Source organism: Elephas maximus, chromosome 1 (genome assembly GCF_024166365.1).
Source record: "Elephas maximus indicus isolate mEleMax1 chromosome 1, mEleMax1 primary haplotype, whole genome shotgun sequence".
In the NCBI taxonomy this organism is placed as follows: Eukaryota; Metazoa; Chordata; class Mammalia; order Proboscidea; family Elephantidae; genus Elephas; species Elephas maximus.
The window spans coordinates 71,554,625-71,577,542 of NC_064819.1; the positions used below are offsets into that span (position 1 = coordinate 71,554,625).

General features: G+C 42.1%; 1 protein-coding gene across 10 annotated transcripts in view; it reads right to left on the bottom strand.

Moving 5' to 3' along the window:
* RIPOR2 (RHO family interacting cell polarization regulator 2) overlaps positions 1 to 22,918 on the bottom strand; it is a 301,690-nt gene that overhangs the window by 42,623 nt on the left and 236,149 nt on the right. For all 10 annotated transcript variants that reach the window (XR_007517469.1, XM_049885039.1, XM_049885081.1 and 7 more), the window contains 5 exons: positions 20,657 to 20,806; positions 13,605 to 13,668; positions 4,031 to 4,074; positions 2,720 to 2,845; positions 2,032 to 2,180 (listed from right to left, as the gene is read on the bottom strand). Coding sequence is in view for 9 of the 10 variants with exons in the window: in XM_049885039.1 (XP_049740996.1) it covers positions 2,032 to 2,180; positions 2,720 to 2,845; positions 4,031 to 4,074; positions 13,605 to 13,668; positions 20,657 to 20,806 (533 nt within the window). In the remaining variant the exon portion in view is untranslated. The remainder of the gene's footprint in view (positions 1 to 2,031; positions 2,181 to 2,719; positions 2,846 to 4,030; positions 4,075 to 13,604; positions 13,669 to 20,656; positions 20,807 to 22,918) is intronic.

The window sequence follows — 22,918 nt, forward strand, 5'->3', positions numbered from 1 at the left end:
CACTTATTGTCGCACCATCCAATTCACCCATCAGCAGGAATAATCTTGCATTTGAGATGCCGATGACTACAGATTATGAGGAGGGAGGGTGGGGCAAAGGGTGGCTTCTCTATTTCAATGACAAGGTCACAAGGTCATTGCTACTTCCGTGCCTCTCTACCTTGTAAAGGAGACCCTGGTTTTTTTTAAAAAGAAAGAAAACGGTTGCCATTGAGTCAACTCTGACTCCAACTCATGGTGACCCTATGTGTGTCAGAGTAGAACTGTGCTCCACAGGGTTTTCAATGGCTGGTTTTTCAGAGGTAGATCACCAGGACTTTCTTCCAAGGTGCCTCTGGGTGGACTTGAAACTCCAACCTTTCAGTTAGCAGCCAAGTATATTAACCATTTGCAACACTCTGGGACTCCTATGGGCATAGTTTACTTGATAATATCAAACGTGAGAAACTGGTGCTTAGTAACTTAATAAATGACCTTTCTTATGGGGTGACTTTACAAAACCACTTTTTAAGTTCATTGCTTTGAAAAAAGCGGGACTTCGAAGCAGTTCTTCCTGGTTCAGTCATGGCCGAGAAAGTGAAACTGGAACAGACTTAAATTTTTAAAATTTGGGTGAACCAGGGAAACCCTGGTGGCAGAGTGGTTAAGTGCTACGGCTGCTAACCAAAGGGTCGGCAGTTCAAATCTGCCAGGTGCTCCTTGGAAGCTCTATGGGGCAGTTCTACCCTGTCCTCTAGGGTCACTATAAGTCGGAATTGACTTGATGGCACTGGGTTTGGTTTGGTTTTTTTGGTTTGGGTGAACCAGAGTGATAATCAGAACAGGAAAAATTACAGGGCAAAGCCCTGCTAAAAACCTAATCTCCCTCTTAGAAAACAAGGGCAGCATACATGTTGCATAGCAACCAAATCTTCTGCCTGTAAGATTTTGAGCAGAGTTGGAAACAGCAGTGTCTTGCTCAAAGATAGCTGCCAACTGCACTGCTTTGGGTGTGTTTTACTCTCCTCAATCCTGGCAATAATCCAATCTCATGAATCAGGCTTCTGAAAGGGCTCACTATGCCTCTTCTGAGTCTCCCATTCCAGGGCTGTGACCTGTAATTTTTCCCATTCCAGTTATCATTCCTCGGCCATGACTGAACCAGTTCAAACTGGTTTGAAGTCCTGGAAAAAAGGTATCGCTTGCCCTTTGGAAATATCCTATCTCAGTAAAAAGAGTTTGGAGGAAGAAGGATTTTAGAATTTCTCTCAAGTTATGTGAAGTATATGAGATAAAGAGGGATAAACATTTAAAATACCACAGTGTGCAATGCTCAGGGGACACTGAACTTCTGTTAAGGGTGATGGAAAAATTCAGGAATAGTTAGGAGTGATGGCTGAACAACGTGATGGGCATAATTAACGTCACTGAATTGCATATATGAAGATTGTTGAAATGACAAATGTTTTATCACCTATATATTTACCACACACACACACACACACACACACACAAATAAAAAACCACCACAGCGACATGGTCAACATAATTAATGTCAGTAAACTGTACATGTAAAACGGTTGAACCAGTGAATGCTTTTTATATATATTTCACCATGATAAAAATTAAAAATCAACCAACCACCAAAGAGAGAAACAATCTTTTTGAAGGGTAAAATATCTCATATTGGACGGTTCTTTTCTTCCCAGTTAGTCTACTTGAAAGACATATATATATATATACACATATATATATATTCAAAGATAGAGAAGGAGGGAGGGAGGCAGAATAAACAGTTTTAAAATAGGAAGTACAGGGCGAGAGTAGAAATGGAACAAGCTTCTCCAACTTTAGCATTCATGAGCACCACCTGGTGAGCTTGTTAACCAGCCCTTGGGCCCTGTCCTGAGACATTCTCATTCAGGGAGTGTGGGGTGGGGTCTGAGATGTTACAACAAGCTCCCAGGTGATGCTCATAGTGCATGGACCCCTTTGAATAGTACTAACCTGTAGGGATATTTCTACGTGATGAAATTGGAAAAGGCAACTTACTACCAGGTGATTTCCAGGTTCAGTTTGATGGTGCCAAGGTCATTGATGTCAACGGCCACCACCTGAGGATGGGCTGCAAACAGCTCTTTGGTCTCGCAGGTCACGCTGCCCACCAGGATGTGAGATGCCAGTCCCTTGAGCTCTGTGACCTAGCAGAGAGGGTGAAAGCCCTTTCATGACAGCAGAGGAGAAAAGCAGGATATCCTCTTCCTTTTTCTTAGCTGGTTGGGTTGTTGCAGAATCATAGCTGAAGTCCAGTTGACCAGTCGCTTACTGAGTTGACTCCAACTCATGGAGACCCCATGTGTGTCAGAGTAGAACTGTGCTCCATAGGGTTTTCAATGGCTGATTTTTCAGAAGTAAATTGTCAGGCTTTTCTTCTGAGGTGCCTCTGGTAGGACTCGAACCTCTAACCCTTCAGTTAGGAGCTAAGAGCTTTCATCTTTTGTGCCACCCAGGGACTCCCATATCTGAAATCAGAAGTGAGTATTTCCAAAGCCCATCTTACATTTATTCTCCCACCCTGACTTAATTCTCCCAAAGAGTGGCTGTCTTTGTGGTGCGCTTGGGGTGCAGAGAGAAGTCCGTGGGATGGAGGGCCAGCAGGCAGAAGTTATGGGTAAAGGTCTACACCATTAGATCATCCAGCCGTGGCACCAGGAAAGACAAGACAATGACAATACTCTACCTTAATGGAAATTAACCCAACTATCAGGGGCAGGAAAACCATTTCTTCTCCATCCCAGCTCTGTTTGCCATTGACTTCTATTTTGCCTTTCAGTTTCCACCTCTGTCGGCCATACTTCATAAAAATCTGGGGAGAAGACATCAAAGGGTCCTCATGTATCACTGCCCTCACCCATCTTCCCAACCGAAAGAACATGATTAAAAGTGCAAGTAAAAAAAGCAGTTGCTGTTCCTCCCCTTCTCCACCGCCTTCAAGCTACCACCATATTATCCATTCTTCCAAACTTCCTGGGTTCTGCAGGGTGGGGCAAATGATGAGGGGAAAAGAGACTCTTAAAAGGGAGTAAGTTCTGCTTTTCCAAGACAGAGGGAGTGGAGAGTTTTCTTTTAGTAGAAGGCATTGCTCTGTGCCCTTCTGCTCACTCATATCGAATAGTTCTCTCTAGTTAATTCTACATCAATAGAACAGCCATTGGGATTCATTCTTCACACTCCCCAACTCCTTTAGAGAAATGAGAAACCATCATCAAAAACATACTTAGCTGTAAGAAGCAAGAAATAAGACATCCTCCCTCTAGACGAGGGACAGGGAGCTAGACAAGGACTTGGCAATTCAACATACTCTGGGGAGAGGGTGTCCAGTTGCTCCGTGGTCAGAAAGCCACAATGTTTAGGGGAAGATACTTTTTTTTCCCCTTCAAGAGGGTTTTGGAGGAGAAAGATAGATGAAATTATTATGTAAGTTTCCTTTGGAAGGGAGAAAATATACTCCATTCACTTTCTGGAGTACATTTTTATAAAAAAATATTCAGGCATTATTATTCTTCAGTCATGGTCCTTATAATCAGTCATGATCCTGGATTGGATCTTGGATCAGGAAAAAAAAAAAAAAACCTGCTATAAAGTACAATATTTGAACAATTGGCAAAATATGACCAGGGACCATATTATTAGATGACATTAGGTAAAGCGCCAATGTTAAATTTGCTGATATTGAGAACTGTACAATGATTATATGAAGAAAATGTCTTCCCACGCTTTGGAGAAGAATTTAGAGGTAAAGGGTCATAACATCTGTACTTTAAAATGGTTCAACTGATAATAATAGTAATAATAATAAATTAAAGCAAACGTGGCATGTTAACCATTGGTATATCTAGACGAAAGGAGTTCCAGTACCAATCTCAAATTTTTCTTATTGCTTGTAATTAAAAAAAAAAAAAATTAAAGACAATTTAAGAGGTAAAATAATGACAACCGGCCCTGCTTTTCAAGTCCTCAGCACCAACACCTAGACCCACACAGCACTTACTTCATATTGATCTCCAGGACAGAGACGAGCAAAGCCAGCCAGACCTACAAGCAAGCAATTAGGATATGAGATGCAGGCATATACCCCCTTTACAAACCCACACAAACATATTTTAAACATTCAAGTAACAAAAGGGCAAATCCTATATGACCTCGCTTATATGAAATAAGCAAATACATAGAAACCATAGTTTATTAGTGGTTATGGGGGTGGGGGCAGGGAGGGAGAACAAAAGAGTTTCTGCTTAGAGGACATTCAGTTCATGTTAATGGTGGCGGAATGATTTGGAAAAGGGTAGTGATCATGGTTGCACGACAAGAAGAATGTAATCAATGTCATGGAATTATATGTACAGAAATTGTTGAATCGGTGAATTTTTTTTGTGTATATTTTCACAACAATGTTGTGTGCCGTCAAGTAGATTTTGACCCATAGTGACCCTACAGGACAGAGTAGAATTGCCCCCTATAATTTCCAAGGCTGAAATTGAAATCTTTATGGGATCAGATTTGTCAGGTCTTTTCTTCCACTGAGCGAGTGGCTGGTGGCTTTGAACCGCAGATCTTTTGGTTAATAGCCGAGAACTTAACCATTGCACCACCAAGGCTCCTATTCACCACAATAAAAATTAAAAACAAATAAAAACACACATGCACACAAAAATTCTGGTATGCAGAGACTAGATCTGTTTAACTTTGGCTGACTTAATGTCTAATCAAATTCCAGTTTCAAGGATATTAGGCCCAGAAAGATATATTAATTTGTTTACCCGACCTATTGCCAAGAAAATGAAATTGCTCTCTTGTTTTTCTTTCCGCCCCAAGATTTGTGATTTCTGGTAAATGCTTCCCATTTGGGGTAAAATTCCGTACATTTATTGCCCTTGTCTCTCCCCAGCTCACACATTCTCCTGTTTCCCTTATCCTTTCTGTCCATCATCACGACACATCATCTATTATGTGAGATGGATTATGATCTACACAAAACTAGTGATCAACCAACCAACCAACCAGTACATGACAACAATCCCCACCCCAAAATGAAGATGGGGTCTTTTCTTCTGCTGTGCTATCCGGCAAGTCATTTCCAACCGGTTCTGCTCAATTTGAGGCCCAATATGTTATCTGGTCAGGAGCGCTGGTGGTACAGTGGTTAAGCACTCGTCCGCTAATCGAAAGGTCAGCTGTTAGAACCCACCAGCCGCTCCATGGAAGAAAGATGTGGTGGTCTGCTTCTGTAAAGATTACAGCCTTAGAAACCCTATGGGGCAGTTCTACTCTGTCCTATAGGGTCCCTATGAGTTGAATCACCTTGACATCAATGGGTATGTTATGTTGTGAAGTAGCAAAAACAAATCTCATTATACTAGATGGCCACCATCTTGGGACATCTCAGGAACTCTGGGCGTGACCTGTCTTTTCCATAAATATTTATTGAAAGCTTACTGTGGCTGAGGGTCTGTGCTAGACATTGGAATAACAATCTGGAAATTAAGAAGAACTTTAGAGATACCCATAGTACAGAATAAAACACGCTTAAAGCCCATAGGATTGAAACAGACTAGGACCTGTAGGCAGTAACATGGACTTAAAACTGGGGGTCATCTCTGTTTTTGGAAGACAGTTCTGGTGATCTGCTTCCAAAAGCCTTGGAAACCATATGGAGCACAGTTCTCTGCACACACGGGGTTGCCATGAGTCGGAATTGACTTGGTGGCAACCAACGACAACAACAGAGCCTATTCTAGATAACTTATTTAATTCCAGTTTCAACCTTAAAAGAGGGATAACACTGTTTAACTCAAAGAATTATTTGGAAGGTCAAGAGATGGCACCTGGCACATTAAAAAAAAAAAAAAAACCATTGCCGTCGAGTCAATTCTGACTCATAGCCACCCTATAGACAGAGTAGAGCTGCCCCACAGGGTTTCCAACGACTGCCTGGTGGATTTGAACGGCCAACCTTTTGGTTAGCAGCTGATCTCTTAACCACTGCCCCTCCAGGGCTCCACCTGGTAGGTTCTTAGGGGGAAATAAGTATATATTCAAGAGTGAGATAATATTATTTATCGAGTACACACCATATACTGTTCAGTTAAAAGAGGCAGTCTTTATGAAAGACACAGCAAATTGATACACATTGGGGAGGGAAACAGCAATTGGGACAATAAAGATTTTTGCTTCTTTTTTTTTGTATTTTGAATTTTTATGAATGTATTACTTCTATAATTAAAAACAACAAAAAAGACACTATCTCATTTAATGTAGGAATGTGTTGTGGAGGAAGGTGGCATTTAAATCACAGAATTTCATCACAGCAAGATGATGGTATCACCACAGGGTACTTTCAGGAATGGCATGTATCCATTCAACAAATATTTCTGAAACGCCTGCTGTGTGTCCAGTGTGAACAAAGCTGTGGGGAAGAAGGCATACCAGCCTTGTGCACATAATTAATACAGTAGATTAAGTTTATCAGTAAGGAGCCCTGGTGGCACAATGCTTACGTGCCAGAAGTTCAGCGGTTCAAAGCTACCCGTGGCCCCATGAGAGAAAAGAACTGGTGATCTACTTCTGTGAAAATTACAGCCTAGGAAACGCTTCGGGACAGTTCTACCCTATCCTGTAGGGTTGCTATGAGTTGGAAGCAACCCGATGGTGTACAAAAACAAGCTTATCGAGAAAGGCTTATCAGTCATCCTGCTTTATTTAATCGGTTGTTTCCAGTTGTTTCCTTGCCAATCACAAAGCAAAGCCATTTACATTAATAGGGACCCAGAGCCTGAAAGTCTTAATCAAGGAATGAAACAAATTTAATAAAAATGGGCAAAAATCTTCATCGCTTTTTCATTTTCTGATGAAAAGAACCAATAAGGTTTTATGATAAATTCCAATTAAAATACAGAATTACCATATGACCTAGCAACTCCACTCCCAGGTGTATATCCAAAGGAATTGAAAGCAGAGAATCAGATACCTGTATATCAATGTTCATTGCAGTGCTATTCACAATAGACAAAAGGTAGAAACAACCCAAATGTCCATCGACAGATGAATCGGTAAATAAAATGTGGCGTATCCATACAATGGACTATTAGTCAGCCATACAGAGAAGCAAAGTGCTGTTGTTGCAACATGGATGAACCTTGAAAACAGTATGCTAAGTGATATAAAAAACAAACAAACAAACAAAAACCAAACCAAACCCATTGCCATTGAGTCAATTCTAACTTATAGTTGTCCCATAGGACAGAGTAACTACAGGGTTTCCAGGAAGCAGCTGGTGGATTTGAACTGCCAACCTTTTGGTTAGCAGTCAAGCTCTTAACCACCATGCCACCACATTAAGTCAGTTGCAAAAGGACAAATATTGTATGATGCCACTTATATGAGATATCTAGAATTGGCAAATACATGGAGACCAAACTGTTTTAGTGGTTACCAACGATGGAAGGGAGAAGGAAAGGAGGAGTCTTTGCTTAGGGGACACTGAGTTCCTGTTAAGGGTGATGAAAAATTTGGAAATAGATAATGGTGATGGTTGGGCAACATGATGAATGTAATCAATGTCACTGAATTGGACATGTAAAAAATGACGAAACGTAAAATATTTTGTTTTATGTATTTTTACCACAATAAAGTAATTCCAATTAAGAATTAAGTGCAAATGTTTAAGATGAACTTTTAATAAAAGTTAACATTTATACGCAATATTAAGTAAAGAGGAATCAAGGATACAAAATTTTATGTAGAGTATGACCTCGATTATATAAAATGTATCCATAGGAAAAAAGTCTAGAAAAATACACCAAACTCTTAAAAATAATTATCTCTGGAAGGGTGGGATTATGAAACTGAATTTCAATTTTCAACACTGAATAGAAATTTATATGATTTTTTTCAAAGATCATGTATTTATTTTATAACGAAAAATAACAAAGATATTAAGAAAGATCACAGACAGGTTGAAAGGTAGCATATACGCAGAGAAAAGGTTGGTTGGATATTCATAATAATTTCAGCAAAGTTTAGCACTGGTGTAGTGGTTAAGAGCTATGGCTGCTAACCAAAAGGTCGGAAGTTCAAATCCACCAGGCGCTCCTTGGAAACTCTATGGGAGCAGTTGTACTCTGTCCTACAGGGTCACTAGAAGTTGGAATCGACTCAATGGCAATGGTTTTTTTTTTTTTTGGAGCAATTATGTTTGATTTTGATTTGTCTGTATCTTTTTCAATGTTTAAAAAAACCTTAGAACAAAATTTAAAAGAGATTCAGGAAGGTGAAAACACTGTTCTCATTTTACCCAGTGATTTCAGAGAGTCAGCCCGGCAGGAAATAATTTTGATCAACTGCTTCTAAAACAGCCCTGTGATTCTTTTTGACATGAAGGTACCCATGTCCCTTCCAGCCAAACAAAATGACAAACTGTTCCCTTGGTTCCTCATTCTCCTCCAATTGCCATTTACGACCTTCCTAGTTCCGGGTTGTTTTTATACTAAATTTTGATTCTACCCATGTAAACGTGATGGGGATGGTGTCACACAATTTTTACCTTCTCTGAACAGCCCTGTTAAAAAGTTGTGAGACTGTTGGAAGAATCTTCTTTCTCCCTGATTAAGGGACAGTGCCATGTTTAAGATAATAGTGAAGGTACCAAACCAGTACCAAACCAGTTGATGTTGAGTCCATCCTGACTCCTGGCAGCCCCACGTGTGTCAGAGTAGAACTTCCCTCCACAGAGTTTTGGTGGCTGTGACCTTTTGGAAGTAGATCGCCAGGCTACTCTTCCTTGGTGCCTCCGGGTGAGACTGAACCCATCAGCCTTTCATTTAGTAGCTGACTGCTTAACTGTTTGAGCCACCCAGGGACTCCTAGCAAAGGTCGAAACCTCTTGCCGTTGAGTCAATTCCGACTCATAGTGACCTTATAGGACAGAGTAGAACTGCCCCATAAGGTTTCCAAGTTGTAGCTGATGGATTTGAACTGCTGCCCTTTTCACTAGCAACTGAGCCCTTAACCATTCATTGCACTACCAGGGATGCTTAAAACGCATTTACTGTTACCATCATCTGCCACTAGATGGCAGCAACTCATCAGCTCACCATTCGTTCTTGCCCAGGGAGTCAGTTCATGTAGGAACAGTTTTCAGTAATAATTAGAACATAACAAGGCACTTAAAAGGATTTACTGAAATATAAGCAGAATTAGATAGGGTGGTTTTCACGAATAATATTTTGGAGGATTTAGTTGGTCTTTCTTTTAAATACTTCTGAAAGAAAGCACAATTGACTGTCTTTTATAAATCCAAAGCTGGACAAGCCAATTCCAACACAAAATGAAGTGTTATTTAAAAAACTGGTGCAAATTAAAAAAAAAAAAGCAAATTAGCTCAAGATTAATCCATTGCCTGTTGAACTGTGCAATTATAACGAAAGCCAGATTTAAAAGTAACTGACCTGGTATTGTTGCTGGCTAAATGTGAGTAAAGGGGAAAAATTCTTTCAGGATTTTTTTTTTCTTTCAAAATTATCAGAAATTTCATATCCAAAGAGCTTACCCGAATGGGGAAATGTACTTGATAGTGATATTTCTGAGCTTCTTGACCCACGTTATCAAAGCAAAATTTCTTGAAATCGCTTGTAGTGACATCACTGATTCCCTGACTACAGCAATAATGAACCAAAATGGCGATTAAAAAAAAAAACCTCATTGCCGTCAAGTTGATTCTGACTTATACTGACCCTACAGGACAGAGTAGAACTGCCCTATAGGGCTTCCAGGAGCAGCTGGCAGATTTGAACTGCTGACCTTTTGGTTAGCAGCCGAGCTCTTAACCCCTGAGCCATCAGGGCTCCAAAATGGCGACAGCTAGGCCAAAACAGTCCTGGTGCTGTGCTTCTTTATCTGCTGTGTAGGTTGCTCTTGGTACTGGTCGCTGAATTGGCACTAACAGCGGGGCAATTACCTTTACAATCTAATGTCTTATAGGCCTGGCCAGGTTTCCTTCAGGCGCTGGTCTGGGGGCCTGTGGGGATCTTCACCGCTAGGACAAGCTGAATGTTTTCTCAGCAGTTCTGTGATAACTGCTGCACTGTCTGGAAAGCTTTCATTAGGGCACTCAAAAAACCACCACGAGGGGCTACCTCTGAGGGATGGGCATGGGGAGGCAGTGGGATCAGGGGACTTTTGTTTTCATGGTGCCTCTAATACTTCCTGGATGTTTTACCGTGCTCTCACCTTACTGATAGAAAAACTCCTCCATGGCCTTATTTGGAGCTCCAGAGGCTACACTACACCAGGGGCATGGGGGGATGGTTTGAGGGGGACCTGCCCCCTCCCCGTGCAAGTCCGAGGGGGCGCCGGACAAGGTGTGGAGTGACATTCCAAAGCTCCATAAATGTGAAAGGCGCCTGAGGCAGCTGAACGGGAGAGGGGTTGTTGTTTCTGCTGATGCCACGTCACTAACAAGGTCTATTCATCTTGAAATGGCGTAGGGGGAGGCCCAGCTTAGAGATTGCCCCGGACTCTCTTACCCACCCTACACCTCTGCACCACACACCATTTTCTTCCTCTGCTCACAATGTTCTGCCAGAAGAATTCTCCCCGTCAATTTTCCTACTTCTATGATGATTTTCCTTTCCAAGAGTCACACTTCCCAATCCAAGGAAAACAGCCAAGTAGATGAATGTGACTCCCACCACAAGTCTTACTGAATAATGGACCAGGCAAAAGTAATGCGAATTTACTAGCTTGCTGGTGTTCCTTTCCTCTCCAGAAGCCTGAGCTCTCCTAACTGCCCTGAAAGCTGAAACTTAATGGGAACTAAGTACAGTAATTGGGAAGAGAACCAGTTCTCCCTAAGGCACCAGAGCTCTTAACCTCCATGCTGGCTGAGAGCTCATGGATCTAGTTCTATGGTTTAGCTTGGCATTTGAGGCTCTTCACAATGTGGCTACCACTAACTCTCCATGAGTCTTCTTCCAACAGCGCTGCAGACCCACTAGGCTACTGGTCCCTTTCTTTGGTACGGGCTATTCCAGTGCTGTTCCAGTTGCCTATAAAAATCTTGTGCATTCTAATTCAAAGATTACTCTGTGGAGTCCTTTTTCCACCCCAACTTCTGCAGCAGTTTGATTACGCTCTTGGTCTACCCTCCCCCCCAAAAAAAAACCCAGTGCCATCGAGTCAATTCTGACTCATAGCAACCCTATAGGACAGAGTAGGACTGCCCCATAGAGTTTCTAGGGAGCGCCTGGTGGATTTGAACTGCTGACCCTTTGGTTAGCAGCCGTAGCACTAAACCACTATGCCACCAGGGTTTCCACTCTTGGTCTAGGAGGTCGTTAATCTCACTGAATTAGAACACACTGTCTCCTATGTCCATTTTTTCCAGTAGATTATGTGGAACTCAAAGCCGGGAAGCTTCCGTCAGGATGCATCCTAAGTGCCTGGCCAAATAGCAGGAGTCAGCAAGGTTTGATCAACTGTCTTTTTCATCATCACCTTCACCCCGCCCCCACCTCCTTTGTGTTGGGGATGTGGAAAAAGAGAAGTGTGGAAGGGTGTGGTAGGAGGAAGTTGGGGTTACCAGGTCTGAGAATATTATGAAATGTTCTCAGTTTTTGTCAATATGTATCTCTGGGGCGGTTGTTTTGCTAGAACAAGTAACCGACAAGAAAGTAGCTAATTGCAAAGGTAGAGGATTTCTTGGCGGTGTGAGGGGGCTCCCCTTTTGCTTTGCTGAGGGAGAAGAAGATTTCCATGGGGGCCTTACCCTTGGAAGGCATCACAGTTTCTGAGTTTCACCTTAGATTAGGAAACTGGAGGGAGAGAAATCAATCGGTGAATATGGAGGGTCAATTTCTGGTCTGAGAGGCCCCATGGAAGAAAGCCTGAGTCCAGACAGAAGCTAAGGAAGAGGATCAGGCAAGAAAGAACACTCTAGCAGAGAGGCAGAGATGGAAGAGCAGGAGCTCTGTTGAGAGCGTTTAAAAAAAAGTCCTCCATCTTTACTCCCTTCATTACGTAAAGTAGGCAAGAGGGTGATTAAGTCCTATTAGCAACCCAGGATTAAGCTGCTAAGAAAACTTAGGAAAAGAAATGAGTAAACATCAGCCCTCTGCTGCAACTGAAAACACCAAAACTACAAAAAAAAAAAAAAAAAAATGGACTTGGTGTGATGGCCACTTGTTTGATAGCCCTGTCTGGCCAGTGAGCTGTAAATTTGACAACACCTGGGTGATGCTCCATTTTCTAAAACCAGAGTTCCTTTTTGTTCTGAAGATGCTATGACATAAATCAGTAATAGATTGGAACTTTCTGGAATAACTACCTAAAAGGCATTGGGAAAAACAGCGGAAAGGCACAGTCCTGGTGGAATTAACAGGAAGAACGAAAAATTGGCAGGCAATTTAGAGAAAACATGGGGGATAAAAGAACAATTTAAGTGACACCACAAAGAAGACAACAGATAAGTCCAGAATGTGGGACATCCTGTACAACAATGGTTTCTGCAACATGTCAATGGTAGGAAAAAAGGGGTAGGGATCTCCTTTAGATTTAAAGGAAACCTAAGAGATATGTTGGCGCCCTGGTGGCACAGTGGTGAAGAGCTCAGGCCACTAACCAAAATATCAGCTGTTCGAACCCACTAGCTGCTTCTTGGAAACCCTATGGGGCAGTTCTGCTCTGTCCTACAGGGTCACTGTGAGTCAGAAAATGGGTTTGGTTTGGTTTTTAAGAGATATGTCTGTCAGTAAAGGCTTGCGTGTTGCTATGAAGCTGAACAGGTTTCAATGGAGCTTCCGGCCTGAGACAAACTAGGAAGAAAGGCCTGGCGATTTATTCTTAAAAATCAGCCGATGTAAACCCAATGGATCACAACGGTCTGATCTGCAGCCAGTCATGGAGATGGCACGGTGTTTCACTCTGTTGTACATGGGTTTGCCATGAGTCAAGGCTGACTCCGTGGCAGCTCACAACAACAACAAGAAATATGCTTAGCAAGCATTCATAATATTTGGATTCTGATTTGAACAAACGACTGCGAAAAGCATTTTGGAGACAACTGGGGAAACCTGGTAATGGAATGGGTTAATAATGAAGGCTTATTCATTACGTTGGATGTGATAATGTGAGAGCGTTTGGCATTGTGGTTTGTAAGAAAGTGTCCCTCTGCTAGAAGAGATGCTTACTGAAGTATACGAGGGCGGACTGACATATGTGGGCTTTATTTTGAACTATTTCATGAAAGGAAGAAGAAAACATGAAAATAGGTGAGGCCAATGTGGCAACAGCTTGCTAATTATTAAATCCTGGTGGTGAGTTTATGGGGGCTCAATGTCATCTTCTCGTCCCTTTTGTGTATGTTTGAAAATCTGTCACAATAAACATTTTTTTTAAGTATGTCTCAGGATGAGAAGGTTCTAGGACATTGGTAAATTCATGTAAGTGGGGAGGGTTGAGAGTGGGCGACTCAGTGTCTTTGCAAGGAATATAAAAATAGTATATCCTCTCAAATGTCAAGGAGCTCTGCAGAGGTCGCTTCTTCCTCTCCCTGAACAGAAAAAGAATACCTTTCATTTTGATGGAGAACTCCCCCAGCAGATTCTCCAGCTCTGCTTCAATGGCGCACATATTCTGTGAAGAGAACAGGAGACGGCGTTAGAGTGCCCCTTCATTCCCACAACAGTTCAAAGCACATGACATTCTTAACAGCTGTGGATAACACCGCACAAACAACAGGAGCCAGGTATTCATCCGTCTGCAGTAAGTTATGGGGCACTGTCTATAAAGTATTCCTCATGAAATGTTTAAGCCGAGTCTAAGCAAGTCCCTCTCCTAGGGTACAGGACATTTAGGGCCTAGAAAAACTAGTGAAATTATATCATGAACTAACAAATCCAGAATATGGAGCTATTCTATAACAACAGGCCTGGACTCTACAAAAAGGGAGTATTGTGGGGAAAAAAAAAAAAATCTAGATAAAAAGGACTAAAGAGACATAACAACTGTCATGGATTGAATTATGTCCCCACAAAAATATGTGTATCAACCTGGTTAGGCCATGAATCCCAGTATTGTGTGGTCATCCTCCATTCTGCGATTGTAATTTTATGTTGAGAGGATTAGGGTGGGATTGTAACACCACCTTTACTCAGGTCATCTCCCTAATTCCAAGGTATAGGGAGTTTCCCTGGGGTGTGGCCTGCACTACCTTTTATCTCTCAAGAGATGAAAGGGAAGCAAGCAGAGATTTGGGGACCTCATACCCCCGAGAAAGCAGCACCGGGAACAGAGCACGTCCTTTGGACCTGGGGTCCCTGTGCCTGAGAAGCTCCTTGACCAAGGGAAGGTTGAGGACAAGGACCTTCCTTCAGAGCCGACGCCTTGAATTTGGACTTGTGAGAAATACTAGACTGTGAGAAAATAAATTTCTCTTTGTTAAAGCCATCCACTTGTGGTATTTCTGTTATAGCGGCACTAGATGACTAACACAACAACCAAATGCAATGTGGTAATCCTGATTTGAAAGACAAGCAACAAGCAAAAAAAAAAATTGTTGCCAAGTCAGTCCTGACTCATGGCAACTCATGTGTTACACAGAGTAAACTGCTCCATGGGGTTTCCTTGGCTGTAATCTTTCTGGAAGCAGACTGCCAGGCCTTTCTTTCATGGCACCGCTGGGTGAGTTTGAATGGCCAACCTTTAGGTTAGTAGTTGAGTGCAAACCATTTGCACCACCTAAAAATATTTAGGGACCTTAAATAAACTAAAATAGCTATAGAAGACATTACTGGACCAAAGAGGGGCAGTTTGAATATGGACGGGATTTAGATAATTCTATAAAACTATTGTTAATTCTCTTAATTGTGATCATGGTCTGTGATTATAAGGGGATACACAGATTGCATAGGTTCCTATTAAGAGATAGTGCTAAAATATTTAGCAGGTGAAGTGTCATGAGGTCTACCAGTTATTACTGTCACATGGCTTAGCCAAAAAACGGGGGGAAAAGGAAGGAAGGAAGGGAGAGAGGAAGGCAGAGAAAGAAAGAAAGGGAACATATACTATTCTTTCAACTTTTCTGTAGGTTTGAAATTTTTCTTAATACAAATTTGGGGCAAACAGAGCTCAGGAGCTCAGCTGTGCTCTAGCCAGTGCTACAGCACCCCAACAATGATTCCGGGGTCTGGCCTTCCTCGAAGGTTGAGGGAACAGGAAAGGCAGAAGAACTGATGCCATCTGTGTGTGTGGTTAGATACTGCCGGTCTAATTCCTCAGTGTTTGAGGGCCTAAGGTGAGCAGTCAGAGTGAGAAATATAAAGGAAAGGTGCAGTGGCCCAGATCGTCCTCATTGAGGTCCTTTTGCAACTTGGCCAACATAAGCTTTTTAAAAAAAGTTCTATCGTGGTAAAATATACATAACAAAACATTTGTCATTTTGCGTAAGGCAGTTTATAAAGAAAATGTTCTACATCCTACTTTGGTGAGTAGCGTCTGGGGTCTTAAAAGCTTGAGAGTGGGCCATCTAAGATACGACACTGGTCTCACCCTGTCTGGAGCAAGGGAGAATGAAGAAAACCAAAGACACAAGGGAAACATTAGTCCAAAGGACTAATGGACCACAACTACTACAATTCCATCAGACTGAGTCCAGCACAACTAGATGGTGCCCGGCTACCATCACTGACTGCTCTGACAGGGATCACAATAGAGGGTTCCAGACAGAGCTGGAGAAAAATGTAGAACAAAATTCTAACTTACACACATACACAAAAAAGACCAGGCTTACTGGTCTGACAGAGACTGGAGAAACCCTGAGAGTATGGCTCCCGAACACCCTTTTAACTCAGTACTGAAGTCACTCCTGAGGTTCATCCTTCAGCCAAAGATCAGACAGGCCCATAAAACAAAACAAGACTAAAGGGGCACACCAGCCCAGGGACAAGGACTAGAAGGCAGGAGGGGACAGTAAAACTGGTAATGGGGAACCCAAGGTCAGGAAGGGGAGAGTGTTGACATGTCGTGGGGTTGGCAACCAATGTCACAAAACAATGTGTGTATTAACTGTTTAATGAGAAACTAATTTGCTTGGTAAACCCTCATCTAAAATACAATTTTAAAAAAGTATAAGAAAATTTTTTTAAATTGCCATTTTGACCATTTTTTCAGTGTACAATTCAGTAACATTAAGTTTCATTCACCATGTTGTGCAGCCATCAGCCACTGTCCATTGCCTGATGTTTTTTATCTCGCTAAACAGAAACTCTGTACTGCTTAAGCAATAACTGCCTATCCCCCTCTAGTCCCCAACCACTAAAAAAACTTTTGTCTTTATATACATTTGCCTTCTCTACGAATTTCATACAGGTGGGGTCATACAGTAATTGTCCTTTTGTGTCTGACTTATTTTACTCGGCAAAGTGTTTTCAAGGTTAATCCATGTCATAGCATGTATCAGGACTTCATTTCTGTTTAAGGCTAAGTAATATTCCATTGTATGGATATACCCCTTTTTATTTATCCATTCATCTCTTGAGGGACACTTGAGTTGTTTCCACCTTTTGGCTACTGTGAATAATGCTTTCAGGTCTTTTGAGTGTATACCTAGGAGTGGAATTGCTGGGTCACACAGCAATTTGTCGTTGTTGAGAATATACACAACAAAACATACACCAATTCAACAGTTTCTATATGTGCAATTTAGTGACATGGATTCTCACCCTCCTTTTCTGAGTTGTTCCTCCTCCAATGACATAAACTCACTGTCCCCTAAGGTGCCTATCTAATCTTCTGAGTTGCTGTTGTCAGCTTGATCCCACATAGATAGCCCTTGAAAGATAACAATGCTCAAGGCAGACATTCTTTACTGGTTAAGCTAAACTAATATTTGGTATTAAGAAAGACTTCAAGCAATATTTTGGCTTAAGGTTTAAAGATTATCTAAGGGCAGTAGTTTCAGGGGTTCATCACAGCATAAGCTTTAGGCACCACCTCTGCTATTCTAAGCAGGGTCCCCATTCCAGCCCCCACCCTGGAGGCATCTACAGGATTCTCCCTCTGTAGCCAGCCTCCATGGAGGCTATGGTCTTGCGGGTGGCGGCTCCAGCTAAAACCTAGCCAATTCAGTGAGTGCTGGCAGATACTACTAGCCATTTCAATTTTGTTTGCGGAGGACTTCAGGACTGATTTGTAAGGCTAAAGTCTCTGATTCTTAACTTTGTTCTGCTCCAATACGATTATTCTCCTCAAATGGTGCACTGATGAAATGCAAAGACCACGGCATTGCCTTTCTCCTTGTAAGCTTGCAGGCCCTTAAGCAGCTTAGCAAAGTGGAGGGAAATGTCCTCAAGCCTGAGTTCTGGGCAGCATGACAACTCTGGAAACAAAGACTCCATATTGTGAACCAAAGTTCTAACAGAGAGCCTTGAGCATCTCTGTTAAAGAACAGGTCATGGTTTTTAGCAATATCAACTACGTTATGTCAAGATGGCTATCAGTGTTATTGAAAAACTTAGAGGCCAGTTACTTTAACGGTTGGGAGATCTGTGGTCAGAATTTTCTTCTGTCTCACACGCGCAGCTGCTAACGAATATTGTTCGCAGAGGATCTTGCCCCAATGCCCCTTGTGATACAGTGCTGGCTTCCATGGTGGTTATATGAAGACAGACAGATAGAAAATCACCTGATGGCACAGGAGGCATGAAGCTACAGAATTCCTGAACTTCTCGTCTCTCTAAGGCAGCCTTTCTTCTTGTCAAATCTGTACTCTGCATCTTTGATTTTGTGAGTAAAGTCATGTTTCTGTGCCCTGGCACTTGATTGAGGTGGCTATTTCTGAAAAGTGTCAGGTCAGGCAGCTCCTAAATGCCGCTGGTCAGTTGTCTGCTTATGTACTACAGGCCAAAACCAGTTGCTGTCGACTCTGACTCATGGTGACCCTGTGTGTGTCAGGGTAGAACTGTGCTCCATAGAGTTATCGATGGCTGATTTTTTGGAGATCGATGGCCAGGCCCTTCTTCTGAGATGCCTCTGAGTGGACTCATACTGCCAACCTTTTGGTTAGCAGCTGAGTGCTTAACTGTTTGCACCACGACAGCCACTATAATTAGAAGCTGATCTGATTTCAGAGACAGGTAGAAATAAGGCCTTGTGAACTAGAGTTTCTTCTAGGCCACAGATTCTCAACTTAGGAGTCTATAAACTTGGATGGGGGCAGGGTGGGGAGTCACATCTTTATTTTCACCAACCTCTAGCTGAAACGTAACATTGCCTTATATCACAAATGAAGCAAACAAGCCACATCGGTATTAGCAGTACCTGACTTTGTCACCAGTAGAAACCATGTTTGTTGTAGACACCCTGAAAAATCGACTACAACTTTTCACTACTTTGAAATTTCAGTAGGTATTAGACCTGCTGCCAGAGATCTTATTATCTGATGTGTTAATAAGGAGCAGCAGAGCACTATATCTCAAATTTGGTTTTTTTAAAATATTTTGAAAACTGCACTGACAGTATTAAAACAATCCTATTTCAGTATCATTTGTTTCCTTTGAATTCCCATGTATTTTATGCATTTACAAGACATTATTCTGAAAGGGGGGAACTTAGGTTAAGAAGCCCCATTTCAGGCCATGAGAAGGGATGTTGTGGACTGAACTGTGTCCTCCCCAAAATGTGTGCTGTAAATGCTAACCCGTATGCCTGGGAACCCTGGTGGTGCAGTGGTTAAGAGCTATGTCTGCTAACCATAAAGGTCCGCAGGTCAAATCCTCCAGGTGCTCCTTGAAAACCCTCCGGGGCAGTTTTACTCTGTCCTACAGGGTCACTATGAGTCGGAATGGACTCGACAGCAACGGGTTTGGTTTTGGTTTTTTTATACCTGTGGTTGAAGCTCTGGTGGTGCAGTGGTTAAGAGCTACGGTGTGCTATGGCTGCTAACCAAAAGGTTGGCAGTTCAAATCCACCAGCCACTCCTTAGAAACCCTATGGAGCAGTTAAACTCTGTTCTATAGGGTTGCTATGAGTCAGCAGCAATGGGTTTGTTTTTTTTTTATACCTGTGGTTATAATCCCCTTTGGGAATGTTTTTTTTTTGTTGTCGTTATGTTAACGAGACAATATTAGTGTAGGGTGTGTCTCGAGGCAATCTCTTTTGAGATATAAAAGGAGCTGATTAAGAACCAAGCACTGAGAAAGCAGCAATGGGGGGAGAGAGATGCCATGCCACACGACGATCCCCAAAGAGCCAAGGAACAGAAGCTAAAGAGACAAGGACCTTCCCCCAGAGGTGACAGAGACAGAAGGCCTTTCCGTAGAGCCTGTGCCCTGAATTAGGACTTCTAGCCTTCTAAGCGGTGAGAAAATAAATTTTTGTTTGTTAAAGCCACCCACCCACTTGTGCTATTTCTGCTATAGAGACACTAAGAAACTAAGGGACAAATTAGCTCAGACCAGAGGCAGCATTGGACTGGAGGTGGGAAGGTATTCTGCCACAAGTCATTCAGGAAGCCCCTCCAGTCCCAGGGCTGAGGCAGATTCTCAGCTCTGGGGATTGTGTGACAGACCCTCACCAGGCGGATGACTTCATTCATGAAATTTGATCTCTCACCCAGGGCTCATGGGCTACTGAGAAGTGCTGCTTCAATAATTCATGCATTTCATCAACGACATTGGTTTCGGGTGACTCAGGAGTGAAAACCTCCCATGTCACATGCTAGGGCCCCAGAGACAGGTCTAAAGAAGGCACACTTCTGTTCACAGTTCTTTGTCCCCTTTGAGAGAGAAGGAAAAATTCACAGTAAAAAGTCTGAGGAAGCAGGGGGACTGACTCCCCACTCTGACACCCAGAGTAGCCATTTTAACCTCAGTGTCCATTCAACTTCCACAGACTAAGCTAGATTAGATTGGAAGCCCACGTGGTGCAAGCAGTTTGCGATACTGCTAACCCAAAGTGTGGTGGTTCAAACCCACCGAGCCGCTCTGTGGAAGAAAGGCCTGGCACATCTGCTTCCGTAAAGATCACAGCTAAGAAAACCCTACGGAGCAGTTCTACTCTGTAACACATGGGTCACCATGAGTCAGGGCTGACTTGATTGCAGCTAACGATAACAACAACAGATTATACACTAGAGAATCTGGAAGCACATTTATGTGGCAAAAACCAGAGCCACGTGGCTTATTCCTTCATTTGTTGAATTTTTCAGTAAGCACTTGTAGTCTACTTGTACAGATCACGCAAGGAAGGAACACAAAGAAGTAGATAATTAGACCACTGTGTGCCTTTGAAGAGTCTAAAATCTTGTAGTCAGGGTAAAACAAGCATGTGAAGAAACATGTCGCAAGGCACCAGGGGATGAATGCCTGATAGGTGATGCGTGGGATTCAGAGAGGCATACGTGCTCTCAAGTTCAGTGAAAGCCCTATGCAAAAATACCACCAACCAAGTTACTAGATAGTCATTAAATAAATTCCACTGATCACCTCCAAAAAGGCAAGCCAGGCAAATGGTAAAATTTATCTCTCTAAGGAATGGAATGAAGAACATTCGCCTTGTTCTTGGCAGTCAGCAACAATTCTGATCAGGCTAGGTGGGGTTCAGCACCTGAATGGGTAAGCCATACCTCTGTGTACTCTTTGTAGCTCCGGCTGATCTCAGAGAGACTCTCCCGAGCAGCTCTGCTGGCAGGGGACGTTGCAAAGGCTTGCTTCATTTTGCTGGCACCATCTTGGAGGCGTCTTTGGATACAATAAGCTTCATAGAGTTCATCTACCTGTTAGAATCAAAACAGGAAATACAAGGGCTATAAACAGTTGTCATGCTTGGAAGACATTACATAAGTCATTGTTAAGCGCTTAAGTTACCTGATGTTTTTGACCTCCACAAGGAAGACCTTGGAGAGAAGTGTGTGAAAACACTTTCTGCACTAGCCACTATGAACCATTTTCTACTTTTAAAAGGATTCGACTTTGACCCTTCTTTTCAAATTTTCAAATTATATAAAACGAAAATGTGTTTAATATTGGTAGACTGTGCAAGACAAATACTGGGTAATGAAGACAAACCTCTTGTTGTTGAGTCCATTTCAACTCATAGCAACCCTACAGGACAGAGCAGAACTGCCCCATAGGGTTTCCAAGGAGCAGCTGGTGGATTCGAACTGCCAACCTTTTGGTTAGCAGCCATAGATAGCCCTTAACCACTGAACTACCAGGAATGTTCTATACATATGGAACAAGCACTAAAAGAGTTTGTAGTTTCACACCAAGGTGAAAACTTTGTAACATAGTAGGTGATTATCACTTTAAGAGGTATTGTTACAAGGTGATAGTCACATATCCAGATTCAGCTTTTTTTTTTTTTTTTAAAGAACTAGATGTTATTTATTAAAACCAATTTTTGTTAAAATCTTGGCTCAATAATTAAGAGGGAAAATGAGGTTATTGAGTTATTCTTAAAGTTAGGGTGAAGCACAATTGCCCAAACTTATCAAACTGAACACTGAAGAAGTGTGAATTTTTTTTTGTTTGTAAATGACACCACAATAAAAAAAATTAACCGAAGCAATGAAAACAAACTTTGTTCCTGCTACACCTCCTCACTTATGCTTCAAAACAGTAATATACCTTCTGGAAACGACTATTGTTCGTACTCGTTATCATAAGACTGATAATCACTTAATACTTTTTTTTAATCACTTAATAATTCTAAGGTAGTGATTCTCAATCACCTGGGGGCAATTTTGCCCTCCAGGGGACATTTGACCATCTCTGGAGACATTTTTAGTTGTCACAACTGGGGTGATGCTACTGGCATCTACTGAGTGGAGGCTGGAGAGGCTGCTAAACATCCTACAATGCACAGGACGACCCCTGACAACAAAGAATTACCCTAAAATGGCAATCATGTCGACGTTGAGAAAACCTGTTCTAAAGTTATTCCCAGTGACGCTGATCTCTACAGTCTTATAGGACCTTAAGTTATAAACACACTAAACTAACTGTAATCGGTTACAGGGATTTTTAGGCAGATAACAAAGGAGGACATCTCCAGCGATTAGCAGAAGCAAACGCAGCGTATTACTACTGCACCACGTGAATTTTTATTTCAGTACCAACTTTGTTCTCTCAAAAAGGGGGCTGAAGCTGCAGATCCAGAAGAAAATGGCGATGAATATACCAGATTTTAGAATTTAAGAAATTGCTTTTTTTCTGCAGGCAAAGTTTTGGCTGTTCACTAAAAAACATTACTAATACCTTTTGTTGTTAGGTGCCATCGAGTCAGCCCCTGTGTTACAGAGTAGAACTGCTCCATAGGGTTTTCTTGGCTGCAACCTTTACAGAAGCAGGTAGCAAGGTCTTTCTTCCGCACAGTCAGTGGGTGGGTTTGAACCGCCAACTTTTGGGTTAGCAGCCGAGTGTAAACCATTTGTGCCACCCATGGTCTTACTCCCCTTAAGGTAGCATACTTTTCCATAATTGCTTTCTCTACATAGATGTCAGTAATACTTACCCTAGATGCGAACATTAAAAAAAAAAAAAAATGCCATCGAGTCGATTATGACTCATAGTGACCCTAAAGGACAGAGTGGAACTGCCCCATAGAGTTTCCAAGGAGCGCCTGGTAGATTCCAAATGCCGATTTTCTGGTTAGCAGCCGTAGCTCTTAACCACTGCGCCACCAGGGTTTTTGTCATTTCCTAGGTCTCCTACATAAGATGACGCAAACAGTACCACTGACCTTTAAAAACCATCAGGAGTGTTGTATCTAACATGAACAGATACAAGATTAAGAAATACAACCGACCTAATACTGATTTTGTTTTCTTTCTGTCTTTCAAACTTAGCAAAATAATTTGTCGAGGCTTGCCTGCCACACAATACCT